Source organism: Callionymus lyra, chromosome 13 (assembly GCF_982586985.1).
Source record: "Callionymus lyra chromosome 13, fCalLyr1.hap1.1, whole genome shotgun sequence".
Taxonomy (NCBI): domain Eukaryota; kingdom Metazoa; phylum Chordata; class Actinopteri; order Syngnathiformes; family Callionymidae; genus Callionymus; species Callionymus lyra.
In genome coordinates this window covers 7,591,071-7,617,848 of record NC_141830.1, presented here as the reverse complement: position 1 = coordinate 7,617,848, position 26,778 = coordinate 7,591,071, and the positions used below count along the sequence as shown (strand labels likewise).

The 26,778-nt window shown below is 39.5% G+C and overlaps 2 protein-coding genes across 3 annotated transcripts in view; both read right to left on the bottom strand.

The window, feature by feature from the left end:
* Nucleotides 1-7,772, bottom strand: part of snap91a (synaptosome associated protein 91a) — a 44,440-nt gene extending 36,668 nt beyond the window's left edge. The window contains exon 1 of the mRNA XM_087805402.1: nucleotides 7,286-7,772. Within this exon, the coding sequence (XP_087661528.1) occupies nucleotides 7,286-7,415 (130 nt within the window). The 5' untranslated portion in view covers nucleotides 7,416-7,772. The remainder of the gene's footprint in view (nucleotides 1-7,285) is intronic.
* A 1,055-nt stretch (nucleotides 7,773-8,827) lies between these two features.
* dop1a (DOP1 leucine zipper like protein A) overlaps nucleotides 8,828-26,778 on the bottom strand; it is a 34,548-nt gene continuing 16,597 nt past the window's right edge. For both annotated transcript variants that reach the window (XM_087804926.1, XM_087804928.1), the window contains exons 16-38: nucleotides 26,399-26,682; nucleotides 26,160-26,312; nucleotides 24,827-24,927; nucleotides 24,482-24,747; nucleotides 22,300-24,409; nucleotides 22,062-22,173; nucleotides 21,656-21,838; nucleotides 20,194-20,319; nucleotides 19,823-19,957; nucleotides 19,699-19,754; nucleotides 19,507-19,611; nucleotides 19,316-19,382; nucleotides 17,709-17,853; nucleotides 17,478-17,557; nucleotides 16,314-16,423; nucleotides 15,983-16,132; nucleotides 15,124-15,185; nucleotides 13,059-13,211; nucleotides 12,855-12,991; nucleotides 12,728-12,783; nucleotides 12,034-12,198; nucleotides 9,434-9,563; nucleotides 8,828-9,369 (exon numbers count right to left, since the gene is read on the bottom strand). In XM_087804926.1, coding sequence (XP_087661052.1) covers nucleotides 9,061-9,369; nucleotides 9,434-9,563; nucleotides 12,034-12,198; nucleotides 12,728-12,783; nucleotides 12,855-12,991; nucleotides 13,059-13,211; nucleotides 15,124-15,185; nucleotides 15,983-16,132; nucleotides 16,314-16,423; nucleotides 17,478-17,557; nucleotides 17,709-17,853; nucleotides 19,316-19,382; nucleotides 19,507-19,611; nucleotides 19,699-19,754; nucleotides 19,823-19,957; nucleotides 20,194-20,319; nucleotides 21,656-21,838; nucleotides 22,062-22,173; nucleotides 22,300-24,409; nucleotides 24,482-24,747; nucleotides 24,827-24,927; nucleotides 26,160-26,312; nucleotides 26,399-26,682 — 5,195 coding nt within the window. In that variant the 3' untranslated portion in view covers nucleotides 8,828-9,060. The remainder of the gene's footprint in view (nucleotides 9,370-9,433; nucleotides 9,564-12,033; nucleotides 12,199-12,727; nucleotides 12,784-12,854; nucleotides 12,992-13,058; nucleotides 13,212-15,123; nucleotides 15,186-15,982; nucleotides 16,133-16,313; nucleotides 16,424-17,477; nucleotides 17,558-17,708; nucleotides 17,854-19,315; nucleotides 19,383-19,506; nucleotides 19,612-19,698; nucleotides 19,755-19,822; nucleotides 19,958-20,193; nucleotides 20,320-21,655; nucleotides 21,839-22,061; nucleotides 22,174-22,299; nucleotides 24,410-24,481; nucleotides 24,748-24,826; nucleotides 24,928-26,159; nucleotides 26,313-26,398; nucleotides 26,683-26,778) is intronic.

The following is a 26,778-nucleotide window of genomic DNA, read 5'->3' as shown; positions in this document are numbered from 1 at the left end:
GAGGATAAAATAAACTTCATCTAACTGCTAAATCTCTCTGGTGGTTTCTCTAAATTACACGAAAATCCCTCAAATTATCAAACACAAACACACATTTGTCTGACGGCGGTGAGGAAGCCACCAGAGCATTAATGTGTTTTCACAGCTGAAATAAAAACTGATGACTTTAACTCAAACATGACGGTGATTATGTCAGACATAATTCTGGAACACACAACTGGAGTGACCTGGACACACTTTTGGTGTGCAAGTGTTATACCTGGACCAGGCAATTCATATTATTATGAAGTTGTATAAATAACTATAAAATATTGTAAAATAAACACAATTTTAATGAGTATTTTGTACTGTTTCGAATGTGTTGTTGTTATATTTAAAAATGTACTAGTTTTATATTCATTTTATATGTATTTTATTAATTATTGTTAGGGATCCATACAGTTCTATCTATCTACCTAATCTGTATTCACTTGTTTTCATATTTGGAATAAGCATGATGCCTGTTAAGGAAGTGAACTCAAGCTGAAATAAATGTTAAAAAACATACGTTAAAAAGGTTCTAAACACTCTCACAATGGGCCTCAGAAACCCTGTATGTTGGTTCAACTCTGATATGAGAACCGAGCCAGAAAATCCGACACAAGTCGGTTATAATTACAGTTAATAAAAAAAAAAAAGAACAGTCTATTCTGGCTGTAATGTACAGGTTTCATTCTCCACCTCAGAGATGTGCCAAAGTGGCAGATGGTTACACTGAGCTGGCTAGTTGGCTACCATTGGTTTAGGAAAAAGATTCCCTGATATAAATCCACCACGAGGTAAATCCATCGATTCTCTCTGTCGTCTGACCCCCATACGGCGGCTGTGAAGCTGTTAACTGGTGGGTCTACTGCTGGCATATGTGTCATCACCGCTATGAATATCAGGGAAAACAACCTCATCAAAATAGGCTCGGCTGCAGCTCGCTCACTTTCAGCTGCTGCTGCTGCTACGAAATTGAAATAAATAACCTCCTCAAATCACTCCATTTAACCCCCGGCTCATCGCTCGGAGCAGCAAAGGAAGTCAGCCATCGCCAGCAATAATATCTTCACCCAACATTGGTCAGAAGACTCTGTAGCTCTAGTGTTCATAGTTATTGTATTATTGTATTTGTGTTATTGTGTAAGACGATTACATTTTTAGTTAGACAAACATTAGATCCACAGAATCATAAACCGGGCTGTAGAGATACACTAATCTCACGGTACGATTCGATACGATATATTCCCCTCACGATTTGATACGATTCGTTTTTGGAAACATTTTTAGGGGACGCTGAATTTTGGTGACATTTTGCTTTTCTTCATACTTTTGTTGAATTAATAGAACTGAAAGACAACATTTGTCCACACATCAGCTTAAAAGGTGCTGGAGTCGACTGTATCCTCTCATACTCAGTCATAGCCGGGATCTCGCCGGGTTTCATCGTAATTCGACGTAATGACCGCTGCCATCTAGCGGCCGGTAGTTTAATCGCAACACAAAAATGACTTAACGCCGAGAATATTTTTATGGTAACTGTTAATAAAAATTCGTATTTATTTTATTTGAAACACACTCTTGCTTTGCAAGAGCAACAACATAATTAATAATTAAGTGAAAGTTAAGTTGCCAAAATACAAAAATGAATTTTCAAAACTAATACAACATGAGGTCAAAGTGGCTTTTATCAAAATTATTTTCATTTTAGATTCAATTCAAAATGCATTGAAAGCCAGTCCAAATGAAGATGAAAAAATAATTTTGCTACGTCTAGCATTGTTTTGCAAGAAAACGACTAGAATAACAAAATCTTTTTTTTTTGTTTATTTAAATGTCTGGTTTTAACTACAGGTACATTTGTTTGGACAAATATATGAGAAGGAGAAGAAGAAAAGAGCTGATGTTTCCATGGTTACTTGATAATAGTCACTTAAGCTCAATAGCGATGACATTGTACTGACAATAACGGGGCTTTTGGGGATTCCATCTTTATTTTTCTGTCTTTTAATAACATGATTAAAGTGGAAATTGAACAGTTCAACTTCAAAACAATTTTCAATACCCAGGCATAACTAAAATACATATTTTTTATGTTTCTGGATCTTGAACAGTTGCTTCACGAGAAGCTTCCTGTCGTGACTCGTTTCACTTGAACTGGATCATCTGACGAGTCAAACATTAGGCTTTTCTGTGAAATAATCCACAGGAGATTATATTTGTCCTGAATGGTGTAAAAAAAAATATAGAATCCTGTGAGTCATTGTCATGTTTGGATTATTGCTGGAATCTTTGTATATTCTTTTAAAAAAAAAAAGGCATTTCAATGAAAGTTAACTGACTTTAAGCTTTTGAATAATATGGTGAGCTAAAATAAAATCTGGGATGCTAAAGCTGAACAAAAATGAAAGTAGATCCTTCTTATATCTTGGAAATAACGGTTACATTTAATTCCATAACTATCCTCAGAAACCCATTTTACTGGAACCTCAATAGTTTTCTATTATTTTTAATACATATTGAGAAATAATGTCTTTTTTTTCTTTGCTTGGGTATATTTCTGATGACCTAGAATAACCAGTCAAGCAAACAAATGCTGCTGAAACAGACGTATCTTTAAACGCAAGACGTTTGGTGGGGATTAAAGATGCTTCAATTCGGTCTCTTCAGGGACTAAAAAAAAAACACTACAAGAAGTGATGTTTTTTGTCATTTTAAAATGTGACCCACAATTTAGAAAATGACCATTTTATGATATATATTGGCTTTTAGTTACATCTTTGAGAGATGATAAGATAAGATAAATATATAAACTATCAAGTTTCCAATGATCCATCTTCATGACAAAATACCATCATTTCAGGATCATGAATATTATTTCATTAATTTAATGTATTTGATTGTATTTTTTCTATTCCCACTTTAATGTCTGTCTCACCTGCAGTTAATACAAAATTCTGATGCGAGAATTCTGAGCCGCTCTAGTAGAAGAACTCACATTTCCCTGATCCTTAAAAGTATTTACTGGCTGCCAGTTTCTTACTTACTTACTTTATGGTGTTATATAATAATGGTCTTTATTATAATATTTTACTCAATCAATTTTATCAGATTTCTATATATTTCATTCATTTTTATTAGTATGTACTGTAACACCAAACAATGGCAGTAATTGTGTTCTGATTCTGAAAATATTGCCAAAAAACTGCTCCGATAAGCATGAAAATTAAAAAATGTAAGAAAGTCAACCAAATGCTTACATTTGAACTCAACTGATACATATATCATGGATTACGGTGATTTTAAATAATCATTAATTTATCAATTAAAAATATAAAATGGTGAAACATTTTTTAATATACTTAGAATAAAATGTCTTATTCTGTACATTTTTTTTGCATCAGGTGGAGTTATTGTAACTTTGTTGAAGCGGCAAATACAAATCAGAGTTATTATAAAATGACAGTTATGTTTATCACACATTTTATTGCCAGAAAAAGGGATTTTGTTATCCTCTGATGAAATGCTGAGTCACAATCAATCAAAACGGCGTTTTCATTCAATGGCGTATTCATTGGAGCCATAACTCAAAACCATGAATCAATTTTCTCTAAATGGAAAATATTTTACAGCAGTTGGTTCCATCACATTTTTCAAAACATACTATTTTTTCATTACTTCGGAAAGAAAGTGTTCACTCCAGACCAAATATTGATTTCTGGTTAGTAATAATGTGATCTGCACTAGAAATCAATGGTTTCATTGATTAGAGTAATGAGGTATAACTAGGAGTCAGAAGAGGATTCAAAGAAGGTCAAATATAAAGGTTGGAAACATGTTTAAATCTTATGTATATTTCCTAGGAAGTGATGTAAGACTTGTATGTACAATTGGTAAAAAACAATGTTATCATAATTGCTGTTAAATAAATCAACATATTGTGAAAATATAATCTTGATACACGGATTGTGATACAATAAAATTACAGTACACATGGATCAAGTTGTGCATCAAGAGGTTACGTGCACAATTTTATACAACTTCCTGTTCTAATAAAATCCAAGACATTATATTCTTTAAATTTAAGATTCAGGGTGTGTTATAAACTGTGCTGTTCTTGAACATTGTTAATACATCGCAACCGACAGCTCTGTGCTTCAGAAGGATTTAGACAGACATGTAAACTCTGTGTTGTTCTCACTTGTGTGCGACTCTAAACCAGATATGATTTATATTCTTTATTTAAAAGCGTCAACTCAGATTCCTAACCTGACAAATATCTTTAATATCGATCTCCAATTCGTACCGATTCATCTTTTTAACCCTCGCGTTATCTCAGGGTCAAGGTGACCCGGTGGCCCCGAACAATTGTGTTTATGGTATCCCTTGTGTTGCCTCCGGGTCAAGGTGACCCGGTGGCCCCGAACAATTGTGTTTATGGTATCCCTTGTGTTGCCTCCGGGTCAAGGTGACCCGGTGGCCGGAAAAACAAATGTGTTTGTGGTATCCCTTTGTGTTGTCTCCGGGTCAAGGTGAACGACCTTCACCATTGCAGGTGTATTCCTGGGAGCCAGGGCCAGAGACAACACAAGGGTTAAACCAAACATAGTTTCATTGACAAGAACTAAGACCGTTTGTGTATTAGACACATTTTCGTATCACCAAAACGACCACAAAAATATTGTTTAAGGCATTTGTCTATGTTACAATAACATTTTTTTAATCTTAGTTTTCTATTGTTTTATTTATATTGCATTTAACTTTATTGTATTTTATTTTATTATTTATTATTAGGCCCTATATTGTTCTTTTTGCACTGTACGTCTAATCTTATATGTGTTTATGTTTAATCGTTTCTTCTGTTCTGTAGCAAACGCACCCAAATCTTATCTTATCTTAAACATTTCTCACACAAAAACTGGCCGATGACTCACCGAAGTGTTAGTTTGCGAGTGACATCCAATCATCACTCTTGAAAAACACCTGGACCAAGAATAGTCTTTCTTCTTTTTATTTCCTTCCTTCAGTTAGACGGCGTGCTGCCGTGCTGGCTAACAAAAACCAATATCCTTTTTAATTATGCAGCACTAGAGCAGCACACGGCATGTGGGCGTGTGTGTGAGTTGCTTATTCAATTATCCTGATAAACTGGTGGACCAGCGGTAGATAAGCTACCATGTTGGGATCCATTTGTAAACTGCACACCAGCCACTTGTCCTGGTGCTGAGAAATAGAAACCAAATTAATAAGTATTATCATAATAAAGCTTTTTTTTTCATTCAGGTTTTACTTTGAAGGTGTTTATAGTCAAATTTCTGAATCATTATCAGGAAGTTTAGGATTGAAAATATTTATATATAAATATTGATATTATTATTCGGATTTAAATCCGACTTAAATCCGATATCTCGCTATGGTTTTGTTTTTTAGTCCAGTATCATGATGCGTATCGTATTGTGAAGTTCTTGTCGAAAAACAAATATTATCATTTAAACCATAGCTTGTTTTGCTTTAAGGTAGCATTTTTAACGCCAACTCTTTTTATCTGCTTCTGTTATTTAGTTTATATTCTGTCTGTCTTAATGCTGAGAATACGACAAAACATTTAGTCAGATAAGACTTTACAAAAAAGCCCCGTCTGGCGACTCCAATGGACGGTTGGATTCTTGTCTTAAATGAAAGTAGGTTAACGTTTGTGTTGATATTCTCGTAATATTACGTCACATTCTATTCCATTCTTCCCTTCCCTCCAATTTCCTGAGCCACAGTTAGCTCCTCACTTTCGTACACATCCCTTTGCCCTAACTAGCTGGGATGGTCCCCAGCTTATGATGGTTTTGTACCCGATTGAGACACAACGAAGACGTCTCTTACATCATATGACGGTGTAATTTATCATTATTAATGTCACTGGCGTCACTGTTTGGCCCCTGCTCGGTTTCACCAAACATCTAGTGTGGCCCCTCTTTAAAGAATGTTTGGGTTTGTTTGGTGGAAGTAAAGAAAGGGGGAGGCAACCATCATGATGGTGGTGGATGGAGAGAATATTTGAAGGACAGGAATGAAAGAAAGTGATGATGGGTGAATAGATAGATGGATGGATGGATGGATGGATGATGGAAAGAAGGATGGATGGATGGATGGATAGAAAGATTGAAGGAAGGAAAGATGGATGGATGGATGGAAGGAAAGAAGGATGGATGAATGAATGGATGAAGGAAGGATGGAAGGATGGATGGATGGATGGATAGAAAGATTGAAGGAAGGAAAGATGGATGGGTGGATGGATGGAAGGAAAGAAGGATGGATGAATGAATGGAGGATGGAAGGATGGATGGATGGAAAGATGGATGGATGGATGGATGGAAGGATGAATGAAGGAAGGATAGATGAAGGATGGATGGATGGATGGATGGATGAATGGAAGGAAGAAAGGAATGAAGGATAGATGAATGGAAGGAAGAAAGGAAGGAAGGAAGGAAGGAAGGAAGGAAGGATGGATGGATGATAGGAAGAAAGGAATGAAGGAAGGAAGGAAGGAAGGAAGGAAGGAAGGAAGGAAGGAAGGAAGGAAGGAAGGAAGGATAGATGGATGGATGAATGGAAGGAAGAAAGGAATGAAGGAAGGAAGGAAGGAAGGAAGGATAGATGGATGGATGGATGGATGGATGGGTGGATGGATGGATGGATGGATGGATGGATGGATGGATGGATGGATGGATGGATGGATGGATGGATGGATGGATGGATGGATGGATGGATGGATGGAAGGATAGATGGATGGATGGATGGATGGATGGATGGATGGATAGATGGATGGATGGATGGATGGATGGATGGATGGATGGATAGATAGATGGATAGATGGAAGGATAGATGGATGGATGGATGGATCATTGGATGAATGGAAGGAAGGAAGGAAGGAAGGAAGGAAGGATGGATGGATGGATGGATGGATGGATGGATGGATGGATGGATGGATGGATGGATGGATGGATGGATGGATGATAGATAGATGGATAGATGGAAGGATAGATGGATGGATGGATGGATCATTGGATGAATGGAAGGAAGGAAGGAAGGAAGGAAGGAAGGATGGATGGATGGATGGATGGATGGATGGATGGATGGATGGATGGATGGATGGATGGATGGATGGATGGATGGATGGATGGATGGATGGAGGGCTGGATGGATAGATGGATAGATAGATAGTAAGAAAGAAGAAAGATAGAAAGATAGATAGAAAGCTAGATCTACTCACTCTCCAGGTGCTTCTTCTTGGGTGCAGTCTGCTCGTGAGTGGTGGCCTTACACACAGCTCGACACACCTCAGACCCGGTCAGGGTGTACTGAGCCGCGGCGATGCGGTCCGTCAGAGTCTGACCCGACATCTTGTCTCCTTCTCTCCGGTGGGGTCCCAACCAGCTCGGAAACGGTTCTCCTCAAAAACCAACAAGACTCCCACTGATGTCTGGGGGCGGGGGGTTTATCTCAAAGATAACAGGACAGGAAGCGGAAATAAGATCCAGTTGTAAAGCGGCTCCTGGTGTCTCCTCTCTCCCCGGATGGAGCTCCTCGGGATTATCCTCCTCTCTCCTCTGTCTCTGCGGGACACTGGACCTCAGACCCTCGCTCGCATCCTCCCCCCAACCGCTGTTCCTCCCCTCGCTCTCCCCTGCGCTTCTCACCCGTGAGCCAACGACTTCCAGCCGAGTATCCGCGCGTCAGCCGGGCGACAGGATGGCGGATGTGCGTCTTCTCGTTTCCACTTTATTTCATTATTAATGCTTTTATAGCCCGGGCTGTAGCCACGCCCACCGCCGGCCCAAGTCTCGCGAGAGTGCTATGCAGGGGCTGCCCGGCGTTGTTCCCGCGAGAGTAAGATGGGAGGATATGGATGGACGTGAAGGCTCGTGCCTCGCTCGTGACGTCACGTGAAGGTCATAAGAAGCAAAAACCTCGATTTTCTTTTTTTTTTTTAAATGTTTCTATAAATTAGCTCACATCCGGGTCCTCTACAGTACCGGTCCGTGAGTCATTGGTTTACCGCAAAAAGACAAAATAATTGATTTTATATTGATAATTAATTATTTATATGCCATTTAACGAGTATCTCTTATTTTATTTTTATCATATTTTATTCACCTCTTTTTATTTCGTTTATATTATTTATTTTTTTGTCACCACAAAATAAATGGGTTGTGTTTGTTTCTTATAGCTTTGATTAAACAGTTTAGATAAAATATAAAATATCACGTACAAATGTATCAAAAATTACCCAAATTCACAGTAAAACAAAACAAAAATCCATTAAACATTGAACCAAAATGTAACCAAATGTGTCATATTCGTTAATAAATGAATAGTTGAAAGACCTCCGGGTCTGCGGCACAGTCTCTACAAGAATTGACCTCTGACCCCTCCCTCTAGATGAGTTTGAGACCCCTTATTTAGACTGATACCTTTTAAATGTGTTCTCTAAATAACACAAAAACCGACATACTGGTCGCTGTCCGTGGTGCTGAAACGAGGTTTTTTTTTGTTAATAGTGTCCAACAGCCGCTTAAAATTCATGTTTCTATCTAGAAATGTAGGTGACGCGCAAAATATTGTGACTATACTGAACAAAATCCTTCTCATTTAATAACACATAGTATTAACTGAAGGATCAAAGGACAACGTATACATTTCTTTGTTATTTAAAAAAAACAACAAAAAAGGCATTTAATTGTGGACAAATATTATCAAAGAACATTTATAAAATAAAATCCTTACCATGTTCAGCACAGAATATTTCCAAAGGTAATTTTTCAGACATTTCAATTATAAATCTTTATTAAGTCACATCAATATGGAATGACACCTCGAGTCCCCGTCGTCACACGAAGTAGTAAAATCGGGTCATCAAAGCTGCTACATATGTACAATTAAAATTAAATAGTCTTTTGAAAAGTAAAATGATAATAAATACAAAAAACAAATGTACAAATCGTCAGTAATCAACCCTTTTTTGTTATTCAAGTCTCTCTAAAAGTCTCACGTCTTGATAAGTCCCTCCAGGAAATCCTTCTCCACCATCTCCTCGATGTTCTGTCGTGCTCGACTCCAGAAGACCTTCTGGCTCTCCAGCTTCTGGCCCTCCTTGTGGCCCGGGAGGGAAGCATCCGCCGGGTTGTGGCTGTAGGAGGTTCCGGAGCGGCTGCTGGACTTGCTGTTGAACACCTGGCTGAGCAGGTTGAAGAAGGGCAGCAGCTGCTCCATGCTGCGGATCACGTACAGGGTCAGCATCAGGTGGCCGGGCTCCCAGGACAGGGTCTTCATGGAGCAGTCCTCCTCTGGGTTTTTCTGTGCGGGGGACAATAAAAATGTGAGGACTTAAGAAACTCCCTTCATCAGCTGCAGGATCTACCTTGGCCCGTTTCCTCAGCAGCTTGGCCAGTCGGACCACGTAAGGTTTGAACTCGCGCTGGTGAGTTCCCTGACGTCGCACCTCCAGGCCTGCGTCGTCTGAAGCCTCAGGAATGAAAGCCCAGCGATACCTGGATCAAAACAATCAAGACACTTTTATTTAAAGAGTCAAATCATAACAGTTTTCTTAAAAATGTTCTTCCACTGCGTGACTGATGGACTTGAATGATAGATGTGGTGAAGCCACGGAGCCACAAGGACTCACGAAATAATACTACAGAAACCCATGATATTACAGAGCATCAAGAGGTAATACTACAGAAACCCATGACGTTATACTACAGAGCCTCAAGAGGTAATACTACCTAAACTCATGAAGTTATACTACAGAGCCTCACGGGGTAATACTACAGAAACTGATGAAGTTATACTACAGAGCCTCACGGGGTAATACTACAGAAACTCATGAAGTTATACTAAAGAGCCTCGCGGGGTAATATTACAGAAACCCATGATATTACAGAGCATCAAGAGGTAATACTACAGAAACTCATGAAGTTATACTACAGAGCCTCACAGGGTAATACTACAGAAACTCATGAAGTTATACTACAGAAGCTCACGGGGTAATACTACAGAAAATCATGAAGTTATACTACAGAGCCTCACGGGGTAATACTACAGAAACTCATGAAGTTATACTACAGAAGCTCACGGGGTAATACTACAGAAAATCATGAAATTATACTACAGAGCCTCACGAGGTAATACTACAGAAACTCATGAAGTTATACTACAGAAGCTCACGGGGTAATACTACAGAAAATCATGAAGTTATACTACAGAGCCTCACAGGGTAATACTACAGAAACTCATGAAGTTATACTACAGAAGCTCACGGGGTAATACTACAGAAAATCATGAAGTTATACTACAGAGCCTCACGGGGTAATACTACTGAAACTCATGAAGTTATACTACAGAAGCTCACGGGGTAATACTACAGAAAATCATGAAGTTTTACTACAGAGCCTCAAGAGGTAATACTACAAAAATTCATTAAGTTATACTGCGGAGCCTCAAGAGGTAATACTACAGAGCCTCACGGGGTAATACTACAGAAACTCATGAAGTTATACTAAAGAGCCTCGCGGGGTAATATTACAGAAACCCATGATATTACAGAGCCTCAAGAGGTAATACTACAGAAACTCATGAAGTTATACTACAGAGCCTCACGGGGTAATACTACAGAAACTCATGAAGTTATACTACAGAGCCTCACGGGGTAATACTACAGAAACTCATGAAGGTATACTACAGAAGCTCACGGGGTAATACTACAGAAAATCATGAAGTTTTACTACAGAGCCTCAAGAGGTAATACTACAAAAATTCATTAAGTTATACTGCGGAGCCTCAAGAGGTAATACTACAGAGCCTCACGGGGTAATACTACAGAAACTCATGAAGTTATACTAAAGAGCCTCGCGGGGTAATATTACAGAAACCCATGATATTACAGAGCATCAAGAGGTAATACTACAGAAACTCATGAAGTTATACTACAGAGCCTCACGGGGTAATACTACAGAAACTCATGAAGTTATACAACAGAAGCTCACGGGGTAATACTACAGAAAATCATGAAGTTATACTACAGAGCCTCACGGGGTAATACTACAGAAACTCATGAAGTTATACTACAGAAGCTCACGGGGTAATACTACAGAAAATCATGAAGTTTTACTACAGAGCCTCAAGAGGTAATACTACAAAAATTCATTAAGTTATACTGCGGAGCCTCAAGAGGTAATACTACAGAGCCTCACGGGGTAATACTACAGAAACTCAAGAAGTTATACTAAAGAGCCTCGCGGGGTAATATTACAGACTTTTGCAGAGTAATGCTACCGAGTCCTGCGTAGTAATACTACAAAGCTTCACAAAGTAATACTACAGAGCCACAAGGAGATTTTTTTTTTTTATAGAGAATTGTGGGTTATACTACAGCGCCTATCGCTGTAATATTACAAAGCCTTGCTGTGTAATACTGCGGAAACACACAGAGTAATACTACAGAGATTTGCGAAATAATACTATGTAGTGCTTTGCAAAGGGAGAAATAGTACAAAGCTCTTTAGAGTAAAACTATGAAGTTTCAGGGAGTAATACTACTGTGTCTTGCTGACTAATACAACAGAGCTTTGCGGTTTAATACTATGAAGCATCGCAGTCTTATACTAAGAGGCCTTGCAGTGTAATACTAGTAAGCCAGGCCAAGTAATACTACGGAGTCTTGCGGACTAATACTACAGAGCATTGAGGCGTAATACTACGAAGCCTTGCAGTGTTATACTACAAAGTCTCGCGAAGTAATACTATGGGGTTTTGCGGATTAAAATAAGAAGCCTCGGGGAGAAATACTACAAAGTTTTACACAGTAATACAACAGAGTCTTGCAGAGTAAAACTATATAGTCCTGCAGAGTAATAGATTTGAGCCTAAGAGTACCAAAGAGTAGAAGTATCGGCAGAAACCAAGTCTGGTGTCTTTGATCAATGAAATGTGCATTTAACATTGGGATCCGTCAACACTCACATCTGGAACTGGGGCAGACTCTCGGGTGGAAGAGCCAAGGCCAGATCCAGGAGCTTGCAGGCGGACAGGTAGAGGTTCAGCCATCGCTGGCTGTTGTACGAGGTCGAGAAGCCGTTCCCCCCCGAATATGTGGTCTCGAGGCCGGCTACAGACGGACCCAGTGTCCTGAAAGCACAGAGATCGCATGTGTCACTCATGGATTTCAGCTCTTCAAGTCATTTGACCGACAAACATCCCAGTGTTTAAGATAAGATAAGGAAGACAAATTAATTTGGAATAAAACGGATGTTCAGGGAAAGGCCTGGGTCGCAAAATTATAAAATATAAATCTGAAAAATTAGAATCGTTTATGCCGTTTATCTTACTTAATTTTATGACTAGTAAAACTAAACATATAATTTGTCAAAGATACTACTTTGAAGACATTTTTTATTCCTCTTTCTTACTTTTATTTGTCCTATTTATGGGTATCCATATATTTTTCGTATTGTTTAAATAAAATGTATAAAAAAGGTAAAAAATTATAAATTATTTTAATGGAATAATACATGTTTTTATTGTATTTTAAACCACAAAATATATGAAATATAGAATGTTGTTTTTTGCCTCTTTAAAATGTTTAAATAAAAAGAATTTTAAAAATGTAATTATATATAATAAAATCAAGAGTAAAATAAAAATTCAGTTGAATAACCTTGACATGTCCTCGTCTGCCATCAGCTCCTGCTCCATCAGCAGAAACACTTGAACCTGCAGAGACGCACGTAGAGGTTTAATAAAAAAAAGAATAAGAATAAAAACAAAGAGTCGAGTGTCTTCACCAGCTCAGTGATCATGGTGGGCCACAGGGAGGTGAGGTGTTGCGGCGACATGCGCAGCAGCAGCACTCTGAAGAAGAGGAAGACCTGAGCGTGGAGGATGGGCACCTGAGGCAGACGCAGGCTCTCCACCAGGCGTTCTGCGTAGGAAGTCGAATCAAAGCTCGGCTGCGGCGAGTCTGAAGAGGACGGCGGCGGCGGACGTACCTTGGATGTCGGGCAAGTATTTCTGGTATTGGTCCACTTCGCTGCTGTAGATGGTGAAGGCCAAACGCTTGAGCAGCATCGCTCTCTGCTCCAGCTCAGCATCTCTGTTGGTGAACAGACTCAAGGAGCTGCTCTGAGCCACAGCCACTCGAGCTGAAAGAAAAAAAACATGATTTTTAAAAATGATTCTGCAGTACAACTTTTCTCTTTTAGATTTAGAAAACTGAAAGAGAAGTCACTTATATTTTCCTACATTATCATTATTAATATCTGTAGAGATGAAATCCAAACAGAGTAATTCATATGCAAGTATATTAGATCCATCAGAATATAATAGTTGATTTTTTAAATTTGAATTCATTTATTGAAAAGCATTTTTAAGATTTGGATTAACTGAAAATAATTAACTTTTTTTTTAAATTTATATATATTCTAGATTATTATTATTATTATTGTAATTCCAATAAATAATTTCTTTTTTTTCTAAATTTAATATCTTTTCATTTGTAGCTTTTTAAATTTAATATAAAATGTATAGTAAAAGTATAATAGTACAATCAGAAAATACTGCATTTAAAAAGGCTACAAATTAAGAAATATTGAATTTAGAAAGATCATTTTTGAATTACTACAATTAGTAAATCAAAATGTATGTGTAAAAACACCCATTTCATTTAATTTTAATTACAAAAAGTCCAACAACATTTAAATAAAAATAAATAAATAAATGAAAGTTTCAACATTTTAAATGTTTAATTCAAGCATTTTATATTCTGATGTCATACTGTACCTTTCATTTCTTAATATTTTACACACACATTCACAATCTTATACGTTGTTAAGTCAAACAAGTGTTTTGTGACACTGTTATCTATATATTCATCATAATTAACAATGACAGATTATAATAAGTCTCCTTTATAACCACTGCACAAAAACAAGACAATATTACATTTCATTATTTTGCACAATTGTCATCATTTGGGATCAGAACATATTAACATCCTCGGAGTAGATTTGCATGTTTCTGTGGAGAAGGTTTTCTGCAGTCACGCAGCAGAACACACTGTTCAGATTCTACCCGACAACTCGTATCAGCCGATGAAGAGTTTTCACCCAATGGGATAAAGACAGGCGACCGCAGCCTCCCCTTCGAACAAATCACGTCGAGCATAAAAGCATTTGTTACCGCACAGATGAAAATAATCATTTATATCACTTCTGGTCTATTGATTATTATGGTGTCAATGGTATTTTATTTTGAAAAAAAAAAGGTTATTTCCTTTGAGTAACATTAGCTTGTAAGACGATCAAAGTCATGTTATTAAACCTGTTAACTAGTCAAAATAAGTGAAACACAAACCGGTATAGACATGGATGTGATAGTTAATCCACATTCTATTATACATTCATATATTTTCTACAGCATAAATCATCATCTACAGGCTCTGCATGCAAGCATGTCCAAGCAAAAGAATTCTGGATAAAATGCGACTTCTTTGGGGGGGTTTTCTCAGACAAAATATCACAGGGGTGTCAAACTCCATCAAGCAAAGGGGCCACATTTTTAAGAAAAAAGCAAAGTCAAGGGCCGAGGAGTTTCAACAGAATGCCGTCATGATACCACCGATAATTAACCTTTTACCTCCAACTCAAGACGAAAGTAAAACTACAATTGAATAGTTTTTGTGGGCTGTTTTAAATGACTCCGAGTCTATCAGTTTGTCAAATTAAAAAGGGGTTTCATTTAAAACAATCCATAAAACTTCACCCAGAATCTTTTCAATGCCAGAAACACACACACATTTTTACTTAATTGTACAACCACAGATATTTCATAGATATCTGATATTAATGACAAACTTGACTTTTAAAACTCACATAATCCATATATATTTAACTAAATAAATGGTTTAATTCTGCATTTCTAGAAGCAAACTCTCCCTCCATCTCTTTGCCGCATAGGAAACGCACTATAAAGGATGAACCAAGTGGATAAAAAGTGTGGCCAGAAGAAACGTTTACTCATATATCATCCATTCAACCTCATCGATAGGAGACTTACTCATGAGGTCTCTGAACGTGGTCTTGTCATGAGTCATCAGGTGGTCGATGATGGCCCTCCAGCTGCAGGGGAAAGACATTAAAGTAGATTATGTTAGACACAATTCAGTGGACATGATTCTCCATCATTTCACAGACTTGATTGCCGTGTTTCTTCCCTTTGGTGCGAGAGGAATATTCTTTAATTGTTTCAAAAATTAATCAGTATTATTGAGATCTTTCGTACACAAAAAAAGTTCGAATTTGAAAATGTTTTGAGCCTTATCAAGTGAGGAGAGACGCAAAGAGAAAGATGGTGATGAGGAGGAATTCAAAAGAATCAATCAATCAAAAGAAATAAACTAAAAATGATAAACAAACCTAATGCTTAAATCAGTCTGAAAACATGTTTTTGATATTGTTGTAAACTGAACACATGCTTTTTTGTTGTGTTGACAGTACAGAATGAGAAATTAAATAAATATAAAGAAAATAAAGAAAATACAGCTTAATTTAATAAAATAAGAGACTTGAAGATTAAAGTGGGCATATCAAAATGTATAAATTAAATAATATAAAGCAATTAATAAAAATGTAAACAAAAATAAAATAAATAAATAAACCAATAGATTTTTAAGCAGAAATTGAAACACAATATTATTCAGTCTATTAAAAAAACAATAATTTAATAACAATAACAATATTAATTTACTTATAATAACTTTTTTTTCCTTTTATTATCCCTTTTTTCACTGTAAATACTTGTAAAACAACCTTTTCCTGCCAAAATAGCCACTTTGAAGTATGTATTTTTACAGATTCAAAGTATTTAAATATGTTTTTTTGTTTCTGTATTTCGACAAACACACTCGAACACTAACTGGCTGACGCAGGATGAATCCATTTGGAAAAAGGTGTGGTCCATGAAGAGGTCGAAGGCTTCCTTTTTCCAGGCACGACGGGTGTACTGGTATCCACTCAGGCTGCTCAGGAGCTGGATGCAGGCTCGGTAACTGGGGGCGTTGTGAGCGCTGCCAAATGGAATCGGAGCATTAGCATTTTCTAATAACGCTAAGTACAAACAAAGTGCGGTGTGCTGTGCTTGCATCTCCTAGTTTCATCTCTTAAAGCGCAACCCTTTATAAAAGCTCCAAAAAAAAAAGAAGGTCCTGACGAGTCAAAACTTAAATTTGAAAAATAAAGACGAGTCACCTGTGGTTGCGGAGGTAGGGCACGACGTAGTGCATGATATTGACCAGCAATGGAATGACACGCTCCTTCTCGTCACTGTAGAACACCATGTCTAACAGATGAGCCAGAACCTGAAAACAGGAAGTTGAATCAGTTGCATTCAAGTTTCATTGTATATTCACCTGTAACTGTCTAATGTGGAGAATGAGTCTGAAAAACTTTTCATTCTCCCGTTACACCCGTTGAAGGAAGTCAAACTGTAACATCGTCGACACTCGTAACTGCTGTTCCTTATCTTAACTTAAACACTGGTATCTTTTTATGTCACAATATCAAAATGAACATAAGTCTACTTTGATTTTAAGCCAAACCTTCCAGTGGGACACGCAAAAAAACAGAAAGTCATACAGTGCACTTGTGACAAACTACTTTTATATTTACTCCAGACATAGTTTCCGTAATTCTGAGGTGATTCTTCGTGACTTTTATTAATGATTCATCGTCATTCTAAAAATAAAACCTTATGAACATTAAAAAAAAAAATTTGAAAGTTGAAAACATCCACAAGACATTATTTATTATTTTCTGTTTTACAATATTTGACAAACATCAAAGGTTTAAGAATTTAATCCGAGTTCCATGAAAGTAAAGCTCAACTAATGTGTTGATCTTCGACTCCATTGTATCATCAGTGTGTGTCCGTTTGTAAAAAACGTTATTGAAATATTTACATTAGAAAATTATCTTAAGCCCCGCCCACTGAAAACACAGTTTCTCTGGAGATTCAATCTTGTTTATCATAACCACACCCACTCTGCTCTCATAGTAAGGGACTTGTTTTTATAAACAAAGCAGGGCGTGGAGTTACAGCTGGCTGGAGGTGGAGTGAAGCCATTATTAGGTCATAATGGACTCTGCTCTCGTAACCTCTCGTTCGCCGAGATTTCAGACGGAGGAGAACTTTATAAAGTAATTCGTTCCAAACATGGCTATGATGAGGAACTCACTGCATCTTGGAGAGGAAGACTTCAACATTTGAAACATGAGAGTAAGTCAGGAGAGTTTTCACATGTGTTGCCCTTTAAGAAAGGTAGCATCCTAAACTAATCAAATATTATCATCATTTTTGTCCTTGTTAAGCTGTTTTGTGAACCAAAATTCCTTGGACAAGAGTGTAGGTCGTACCTCTGCGAGCAGCGTGAGGGCATGAACGCTATAGACTGATGGTGTGAAGCTGGACGTCTCCATGACAGTGAGCATCAAGTCTGCAAAATACATATCCAGGTTGTTTCATTCATAATATGTTGTACGATCAGAAGAATCAAATCACATAACAACTCAAATAATCATTATCTGTGGATACACGGAATTTACATTTCCGACAACGAAAACATAAAAGTCATAAAGGAAACATACCTTCCACGTCATCTTCTAAATTGGATCCTTCCACAACTATCTGAGGAGAAGGTTTCACCTCCAAGTTTCTTCTCAACCATGTCGTTTGCTCAAGAGAGGAGCCAGCGATCGTCCCGATAGCCTCCACAACTTTATGAGTCACATCCTGTTTAAAGAAGAAAAAAATACCATTGTCACCCCCAGCAAATCAAAGTCATTGCTTTTTCATTACCCCTTGTTATACTTGTGGAAGACAACTAAAAGTATTGGTTGTAATATTGCAATAGGCCAGTCTGAAGGATCCACAATAATCGCAGCACATTCCATATGTTTCATAACAAACAAGAAAGTAAGTAAGTAAATGTTATTTGTAAATATCTTTCTAGACCAGGGTCACAAAGCGCTTTAACAATCAAAAACAATACACAGTTAATATATATACTTTAAAAGGCCAAGAATCAAATAAAAGTGTCTTAAGATGTTTCTTGAAGGAGTCAGTAGATCATCAAACACAGAGGAAGATCGTTCCAAAGCTTAGGAGCAACAGTCTGGAAGGATTTCTCTCCTTTGGTCCGGAAGCTCTCTGAAGCAAGAATTCTGACCTGCTCTAGTAGAAGAACTCACATTTCCCTTATCCTTAAAACTCTTCACTGGCTGCCAGTTTCTTTTAGGATCAATTTTGAAATTCTGGTTCTTACTTTCAGAGCTTTTCATGGTCAAGCTTCTGTTAGTTACAATAAGTTTATTTCTTAATAATAAATGGGGTTTAAGAAGATATACAATTCAAGAAGAAAACTAAATATTTTGGTTATTTCCGTGTGGATTATTCAGATTTTATTAAATACCGTCGTCAAACAAATTAATTTAAACAGTCAAAGAACAAAACCAAAAGTTGTGCAGAGTGTGTCATTCATGTAGTATTTCTAAACCTTTGAAAATAAAATGAAAAATAAAAACACTTATATGCAGAGCGAATGACTGTCACGACTGTACTTTAAATATATTTTGAATGACACCAAATGAGGCAAGAAAGAAACATCGGATTTAGCTTTTCTTTTCGTTCAAGTGACTATTCAATTCAACTTTATTGTTAAGTGTCAAAATCAAATCACTAGATTACAGTTTCTCATTAACAGTCTAAATAAAGCATATATATATATATATATATATATATATACAAGAAGATAAAAATAGATCCCAGCCAATCACAATAAGCGACAGTGGTGAGGAAAAATATGCAGAAACCTGGAGCAGAACCAGACTGGGTGTGAACGCCTTCATGAAGAGAGACAGGGGGATGTAAAGAGACGGGGGGAGGAGAGAAAGGGAGATAAGAAAGAACAGTGTAGAGCAGGGAAGCAGGGTCTAAAGAGGGATATGGGGAGGAATCTGGATCCATTGACTACAGTTTATACCAGAACTGGTGCCATGATTGAGTATCAGTACACATCTGTATTTATCAGAGACCACCAGCAACATCTTCAAACTGGATACAAGACCATATTTTCTGTCCAGGCCATTAACATTCTTAAAAATGATTGAAGTAGAAATATGCACTGAATATGTGTAACTCAAGAAAACAATTATTTTGATTAACATAGTATAAAAGCAGCTAAAAAGGCACAAACCTGCAGCTCTCGTTGATCCTTTTTACTCTCCAGGTTGGGATTCTTCAAAATGAACTCATTGAGAACTCTAAACAATGAAGGAAGATGTTTTTAGTTACATTTTTTGCACTGGAGGAGGAACAGGTTATTTAATTAGACGGATTTGAAGGGTCATAAATATGTCGAGAAATGTGTTCTGTATCGAAGCTGACCGCAGTATCAAGAACTGGCCCGGGGCAGGAAGACCCAGCTGCACAGAATCCTTCAGCAGCGCCAGCAACGGCGGCCAACTGTCGACTAGACTGGAAACGGGGATTCTGGAACATCGTGAAAAGAAAAAGAAAACTACATAAAAAAATTGCAAAATTATGTTATGCAATTATTTTTACACAAGCAGAACTGACCTCTGGACGTAAGCATAAAAGAACTGCAGCATGCAGACCTCCAGGGACAAGTGTTTCTGTTGACAATGGAAAGGAGAATAATGAAAGAGACGTGAGACAACGAGACGCCCTGAATGACACAAACCTTGTCCTTGGCTATAGCAGGCGGCTGCTTCAGAACTTCCCTCACGGTCTGCATCACCGTCTCGGTACGCATGGCGCTCACGGAGCGAACCAGCTCAACAAGCAGCAGCTGCTCCTCGCTGGCGAGAGGAATGACCTGAAGCATAAGGAGAAATGTTGCATGCTGCTTCTACACATCTGTATGTCCACCTGTTGTCCAATAAAACATCTCATCCTCAGTTTCACGTATATTTCCCCAGCTGCTGCCTACACAAGGCCCAGGAGAACTCGGATAAGGAAAAATATATGTCCGTACGTTTTTTTTGGGGGGTTTATTTTCAAAAATATACATTTTAGAGTGATAATAATAAGTGGTCTACGACAGTCACCCACCTTATTTCTGACAGAAGCTTTCATCTGCTTCCGCTCATTCCAAACATAAGCAATAGCTGCCATGAAGTGAGCGCCGTGATTCATGGAAATTGGGCCGAGCAGCTCCAGAATCTGCTGCCGGAGGTTCTGTTGAACACAAGTGATACCAGTAGAATCAGCTGAAACCTTTAAAGTATGTATTAAGAATATTTAACATGACTTTATCTCACTGCTTTTCCCGTATATTTTGAGCCGTTTAAACCTACAGTTTATTTTTCATTTGTAATAACCCTTTGGAGCAGCATAATCTCACACACAAAGAAATATTTAAATCACATCACAGGCATTAAAATTGTGTCACCTAAGGCAGTACCTGGAAGCAGTACGTTCACTTGGCTTTTGTCATTTGTGGTCTTTTGACAAAACATTTTGAATCGTCTGATGTCTACTTCTTTTTGTCATTTTGTGTATCCTCCTCAATACCAAGATAAGGTTGACTTATTTATCAAAGTCTGTCTCTCCGTTTTTTTGTGCTCGGTTCAGGGATCATAATTATGAGTCTGTACTCAAAAGGATTTCTTCATTCTCAAAGATTCCAGAGGAGAACGTGCTCAGTTATGGTCAAGGTGGTGAAGAGGATTGTCTTGGATGAGAGAAGGTCGCACAATAAACTACTCTCCATCAATCCAGGAACCGGTTCTCAACAATGGCTGAGATGCTGCTAGCCCAGCAAACAACAGCAACAAAACAATGGCTCCAGCATATTTCTGCACAAACTGTGCGACTGCAACCATCAAAGCAACATTTGGCTCCTTCACTGGCAGTTTAGGGACAATTGGTAGATTAATTTTAATTAGTAGTAGGAGTAGTGTATTGTTTATGAGTGAATAAATGACTGTTCCCCACCAAATGAAACCTCACTCAGAGACGCAAAATTAACTGATAAACTGAGGCTAACACAGTTATAGAAATGCATGATATTCTCATTAAATCTATCATACAAAAACAGCAAAAGTATTTTATTAGGACAAATCAAAACGGAATTGAAGTGAAAATATATTGCCTAACTTTACTAACTAACTAAGCTTAACTAACTAAGCTAAAATATAGTGTAGTTTGAATTATAATAATTCCAATTGCCAATTGGTAAAGTTTTCTCTTTACTCTTCTGAACCATTTCAGCTCAAACAGAAAAAAAAACAAAAAAAAATAACTCTGATTTAATTGAAATGTCAGAGCGACTTAATAATACGTTACAGGTTGTCAACCTCTGGTATAGAACCTAGATATTTGATCTTCAGAACAGTTTGTTGTAAATAAACACATCTATACATACAACTTTAATTCCAAGATATAAAGCTTTACAATAAAATGCCCAAACAGAAGATTTTTTTTTTAACTCATTTTACCAAAATTTCCCGAAGGAGATCTCGAGAGTGATTAGTAAAGTTTATCCATCTATCGAGAATGAGTGAAGGTTTACCTTTGTGGAGCCTAGATTGATGTTAGAAGAGAAGGCAGCTGAGGCAGCGGCAGGCTTGTCAGAGTTGTCCGCCTGGTGGAGGACGCTCCACAACAGAGTGACCGAGGACATGATGGTGTGGAGGATGGACAATATGCCGGACCGAGCCTCGGCCAGATGCTTCTGGTCCACGCTCACTTGCAACTAAAAATGTGAGACAGACTTTCATCAACACAAATAAAGACAACAATGTGAAACAAATATTATTTTCAGGTCATTGTTAATATCCTATAATCGATGTAATGAAAAGGATTTTTTGATCAACCTTGTATATTTTCTGAAGCCAAAATAAAATTGTAAACATTTACATTATTCAAAATGGTATAAATTATATAATTATTATTGTCAAAATGATTTAGTGAATCACCTGGTGGTATTGGGAAGTGGGATCCAACAGGCAATAATGGATGATCGCAGTCATTCCTTCAAGTACTGTCAAGATGAGGTCAGGAGGGATGCAGAGTGCCATCCACTGAGGTCTAGAAAAACATGAGTACAGTATCAATAATATTGAAAAACTAGAGAACTATTTTAGCTTGTGTAGCATTTCGCTGGTCGGTGGCGCCATCTGCTGGTAGAAAAGGTGCAGTGAACTTTGTAAATACCTGATTTCTGTGATTCCGGTCTCGTAGCGGAACTGGTGGAGAAGATTCTCTAAATTCCTGCACAGCTGCAACGTGACCGAGGCAACGACTCTCCTCAGCACCCTCCCCATGTACGGCAGGGTGGACGTGATCAACCCGATCCACTGGGGGTGCATCTTGCAGGTGTGGTGCTGGTGCAAAGCTCGGATCACGGCACACAAAAACATCCCTTGCGCCGTGATGGGCTGGCCGTGGAGATACTGGAGCGATTTCATTGGCTGCTGCGGGTTGACGTGCTCAACCTCGCCACCCAAGATTTCAAAACCGGCCCCTGGCCCGATCCCGGGTCCTCCTGGCGTCCCCCCGGGTCCTGGTTCTCCTCCTTCTTCGGCCGGAAGCAGGACTCGGTGCTCCAGCACCACCAGGCTCTGCAGCAGCCTCAGCAGCTGCGACTGGACCGTGCTGCAGCCGTCGATCTGGTCTTCGGACAGATTGATGACGCAGTCCTCCGACAGACCCTCCTCGACGCTGGCCACGTTGACGCCGGCGACCCGCTGGTCGTGCCACTTCTGGGCGCTGAAGATGGACGAGAGAAGGCAGTGGAGGACCACCTTCTGAACCTTGCACTTGGACATCACGTCGCTGATGAAACTGGCAAAGCCTTTCGCCGAGCCGCTGGTGACCTTAGAGAGCTCGCTGAAGAGGAGGGTCAAGACCTCAACGCTGGTCAGCTGCATGGCCCGGTTCCCCGCCAGGTCCTGAGGCCCGGCGGCCACGTAGGCGGAGTAGTGGCTTCTCAGGAAGTACAGGCAGAGCGAGATGATGATGTCCAGATACATGGCGCTGCGGAATGTGTGGGAGTGCGAGTCTTGAGGGATGGGGCAGTAGAAGTCCTTGCCCATGACGGAAACCCTGTGGCGGGCGAGGAGGTTCTGGAGCAGAGACAGCTGGGGGGTGTAGGTGTTGTTGATGCTTGTGGTGGATATCGCGCTCACGAACCCTGAGGGCGCCGCCCGGAGCATGGCGGCGACCGCCGACAGAGCGTGAAGCGCCCGCGAGGAGTCGTAGAGCTGGAGGTAGAGAAGAACGTGCTGGTAGAGAGGGTGGATGTTAAAACTGGGCGGGGCGGAGGAAGACCTGCGCCCCGTGACACTCGCGTCCCCCACTGTGCCGCTCGAACCTCCGCCCGGCGACCCGGTGTCGCTCTCTATCTCGGACACCTCTCCCTCGCCACAGCTGTACCAGTTCTCCAGATCGAGACTGTCGCCGAAGAAAATGCTCGGGGGGCGTAGTTTCTCCGATTGGATCGCCGCCTTCCTCTGCCTCTCCTCCTCCTTTCTCTTGGATTTTTTGATCTTGGGTTTCGCGCCGGGGGATTTGTCGGCCAGCCTCTCCATGATCTTGCCCTTCAGGCTGAGCTGGGTGCTGCTGTGGCTACGTTTACGGGCCTGAGGGTCGCTCACCTGCAGGTGGTCGGGCGTGGCGGGCTCCGAGCCGTCGTTCAACGTGACGATGGAGGGCGACGAGCTGTGACGGGTTATCCCCTCTTTGTGCTCCCTCCCCTCCACGCCGGAGTCCGCCGGCGCCACGCCCAGGAACTCGAGCGTGCCTCCCGCCAGCATCTCCGGGAGAGTGTGGTGCTCTGACCCCTGAGGAACGCCGGAATCCAGGCGAATGCCGGTGGACGTGTCCGAGGAGGTGCTGTCCGAGTCCGTCTGAGGCCAAACTTCCGTTTGGAACTCGGAAGCTGCATCGTCGGCGAGGACTCTCTCGATCAGATCTTTCACAACACAGGCCACCGCCTCCTCAACGGAATCGTACGACATGTCGTCCGAAGATCCAGGCGGTTGGTCCGAGCCGTTGATCATGGCGTTGACCCCGTCCGGGTCCTCAAAGCTGCCGTCCTCCACGGTGGAGGATTGCGACCCGGTGGATTCGGAGCTCTGCGGCTCCTCCTGCTGGACAGACGGCTGAAACTCTGCAGCAAGTGCGAGGTTCTCGTTGCTCAGGCTGAGTAAAGACAGACTATCGCCGAGCGGGTTGACGGTCAAACAGAAGGGCTCCATATCTCCGACTGAAAGACCTTGAAACTCCTCGTGTCCCATTCTTTCTCTTTGGATATGACTGAGGTCTAAAAAAAAAAAGGCAATACAAGAATTGTTAGATCATCTCAAGGAACACAGAAACAACATCTTTGACTTACTTTCTGAGAAACCAGAGTCCCTGGTGTAGATGGTTTCTGATGGGAGGTGTTCAGCGGAGTCAGGGGCGACCTGGGCCCAATGCCGCTGCGCCTGCACTTTTTGAATGGAAACCCGGTGGGTTTTAGGGTGAAGAAGAAGAAGGAGGAGCGGCTCCAGCACCCGGGCGATGTCGTGTCTTTGCAGGACGTGATCGAGCCAGGCCCGCCCGACAGAACTCGTGCACGGATCCCAGTAACTTAAACTGTCTAGCATGATGAAGAGAGAGCTGTGGGGGGGTACAGGGGGGGGGGGATTTAATGTGATGACATTTTATTTTGAAAAAAATCACCTGAGAACAGACTTACCGATCAAATGTGCGATTAAAAGGAGAAGACTTGTTGATGTTCAAATCCCGAGTCAAGTGCCACAAGATTGAAAACTTCACGTGGGCCTCCAGACGGATTCTCTACAAAAAGTACATTTGATTGGATTTTAGATTCATCTCGAAATCGTGGAATATACTAAGTTAAACAAAATTCAATCTCAGTGCTGTGTTTGTGATGATATAAAGTTAACTCTCTCCTCTTTTCAAACCAGTGTGACATTATATATAAACTACAGTTTACAGTTTAAACTACAATACAATGCTTTAAGCTATGAGAAATTGTAGTGTAGTGTTCCTTCAGTGATTTGTTTTTCATAAGTGATACATTTACTTTCATAAGTGAAAGCCTACTAATGCCATCAAAAAATATTAAATGGTTTAATTTAACATTTCAAATATAGCTTTTATTGACATATAATTGTTTTCATGTTTTTAATGTTAAATATTAATTTTGATTAAATAATTGAATTAAATAATATATAGGAAGGTTGATTTTTATTATACTGTATAATTGAATAAAAAATGAATGTTTTTAAACATCAGGGTAAAGATTGACGTCTAATTTCCAATAATTCAAAAATTAAATGCGAAATTTATAAATACGTATAGTGTATAATCGCACCATGATTGAATGGCGGTTAGATCAAGTAGCTCTGTACTCTTTTGGTATTGTCTGGTGACACTATTATAACAACATGTTAATATTAAATTAAAAAGGCTCAACATTAATTATGAAAAAAAATGGTTTCAATAATTTTAATTAGAGTATCAAACTCTATGTGTGAGAGAAATAAAATAGCAAATATTCCATTTTTAAATGGAATTATTAATATACATTTGAAAAACGGAAACTTTTCAACTAAAAATGAATTAATTTAATTATTTAAAAAGCAAATTAAACTTTCCATTAAATAAATCACCAAATTTGATTATTTAAAAAAAGAAATGCAATGATTTAAAAAAAACAAACACATTTCATTCATTTTTCTGCCTCTTATTCCCTAGTTTCTTCAGACGAGAGACAGGGGACACCCTGGACAGGATGCCAGTCTGTCACAGGACACGCAAAGACAGACAACCATTTAAACACACACTCATACCTACGGACATTTAGCTCAAGTTGCCAATCGACGTCTCTATGTTTTTGGACTCTGTGGGAGGAAACCAGAGTGCCCACGCAACAAAAGTTGCCTCCCTCCCAATCGGGAAGCGAACCTGCAACCTTCTTGGTGATCGCGCAAACCAGTGCGCCACAATTCAAATTGCTAAATTCAATATTCTGATGCCACTGATGTACTAGGTTTTCTGCTGACCTTGTCTCTGTGCATCAGTTGTTGGCTGATGACGTCCTCACAGATGCTGGAAGAAGGTACGAGATTGTGCAGCTGGTAAAAAAGCTCTACACTGCGTTGATGGTTCTGAGGTGTTCCTTCACTGAGCTGGTCCCACAGGATAAGAGCCACACTCTTAAGGAAAAAGAAAAAAATTAGGATGATTACAAAACAAAAATAGCAGAAGCAATCTTCAGCATTATTTCAATCTTCAGCTTCACCTTAAAGAAGTCCGTCTTGTCAGCGATGAACTTCAGGATCCCTTGAGTGAGAGGAGGCCTGATGACGACCGCCACTCTTCCTTGACTTGGACTCATGTGCTGAGTGGACTCGGTGCTACCGGCAGAGGCTACCGTCTCTGCAGCTACCAAGGCAACCGACTGAGTTAGACCCACCAGGTCCATGAGCAGCGAAATGGCCACTCCTTGCAGTGAGAAATCCCTGGCAAGGCAGCAGGCTTCCATCAGACTTTGCAGCCAAGCTGGCAGCTGCACTGTCTCCCCGTCTGTGCGGATGAAAGTGGAAGTTAATCAATGGATAATTTAATAATTACGGGGGATGAGATTGGAGAAACAAACGCTTGGGACACATAATAACTAAC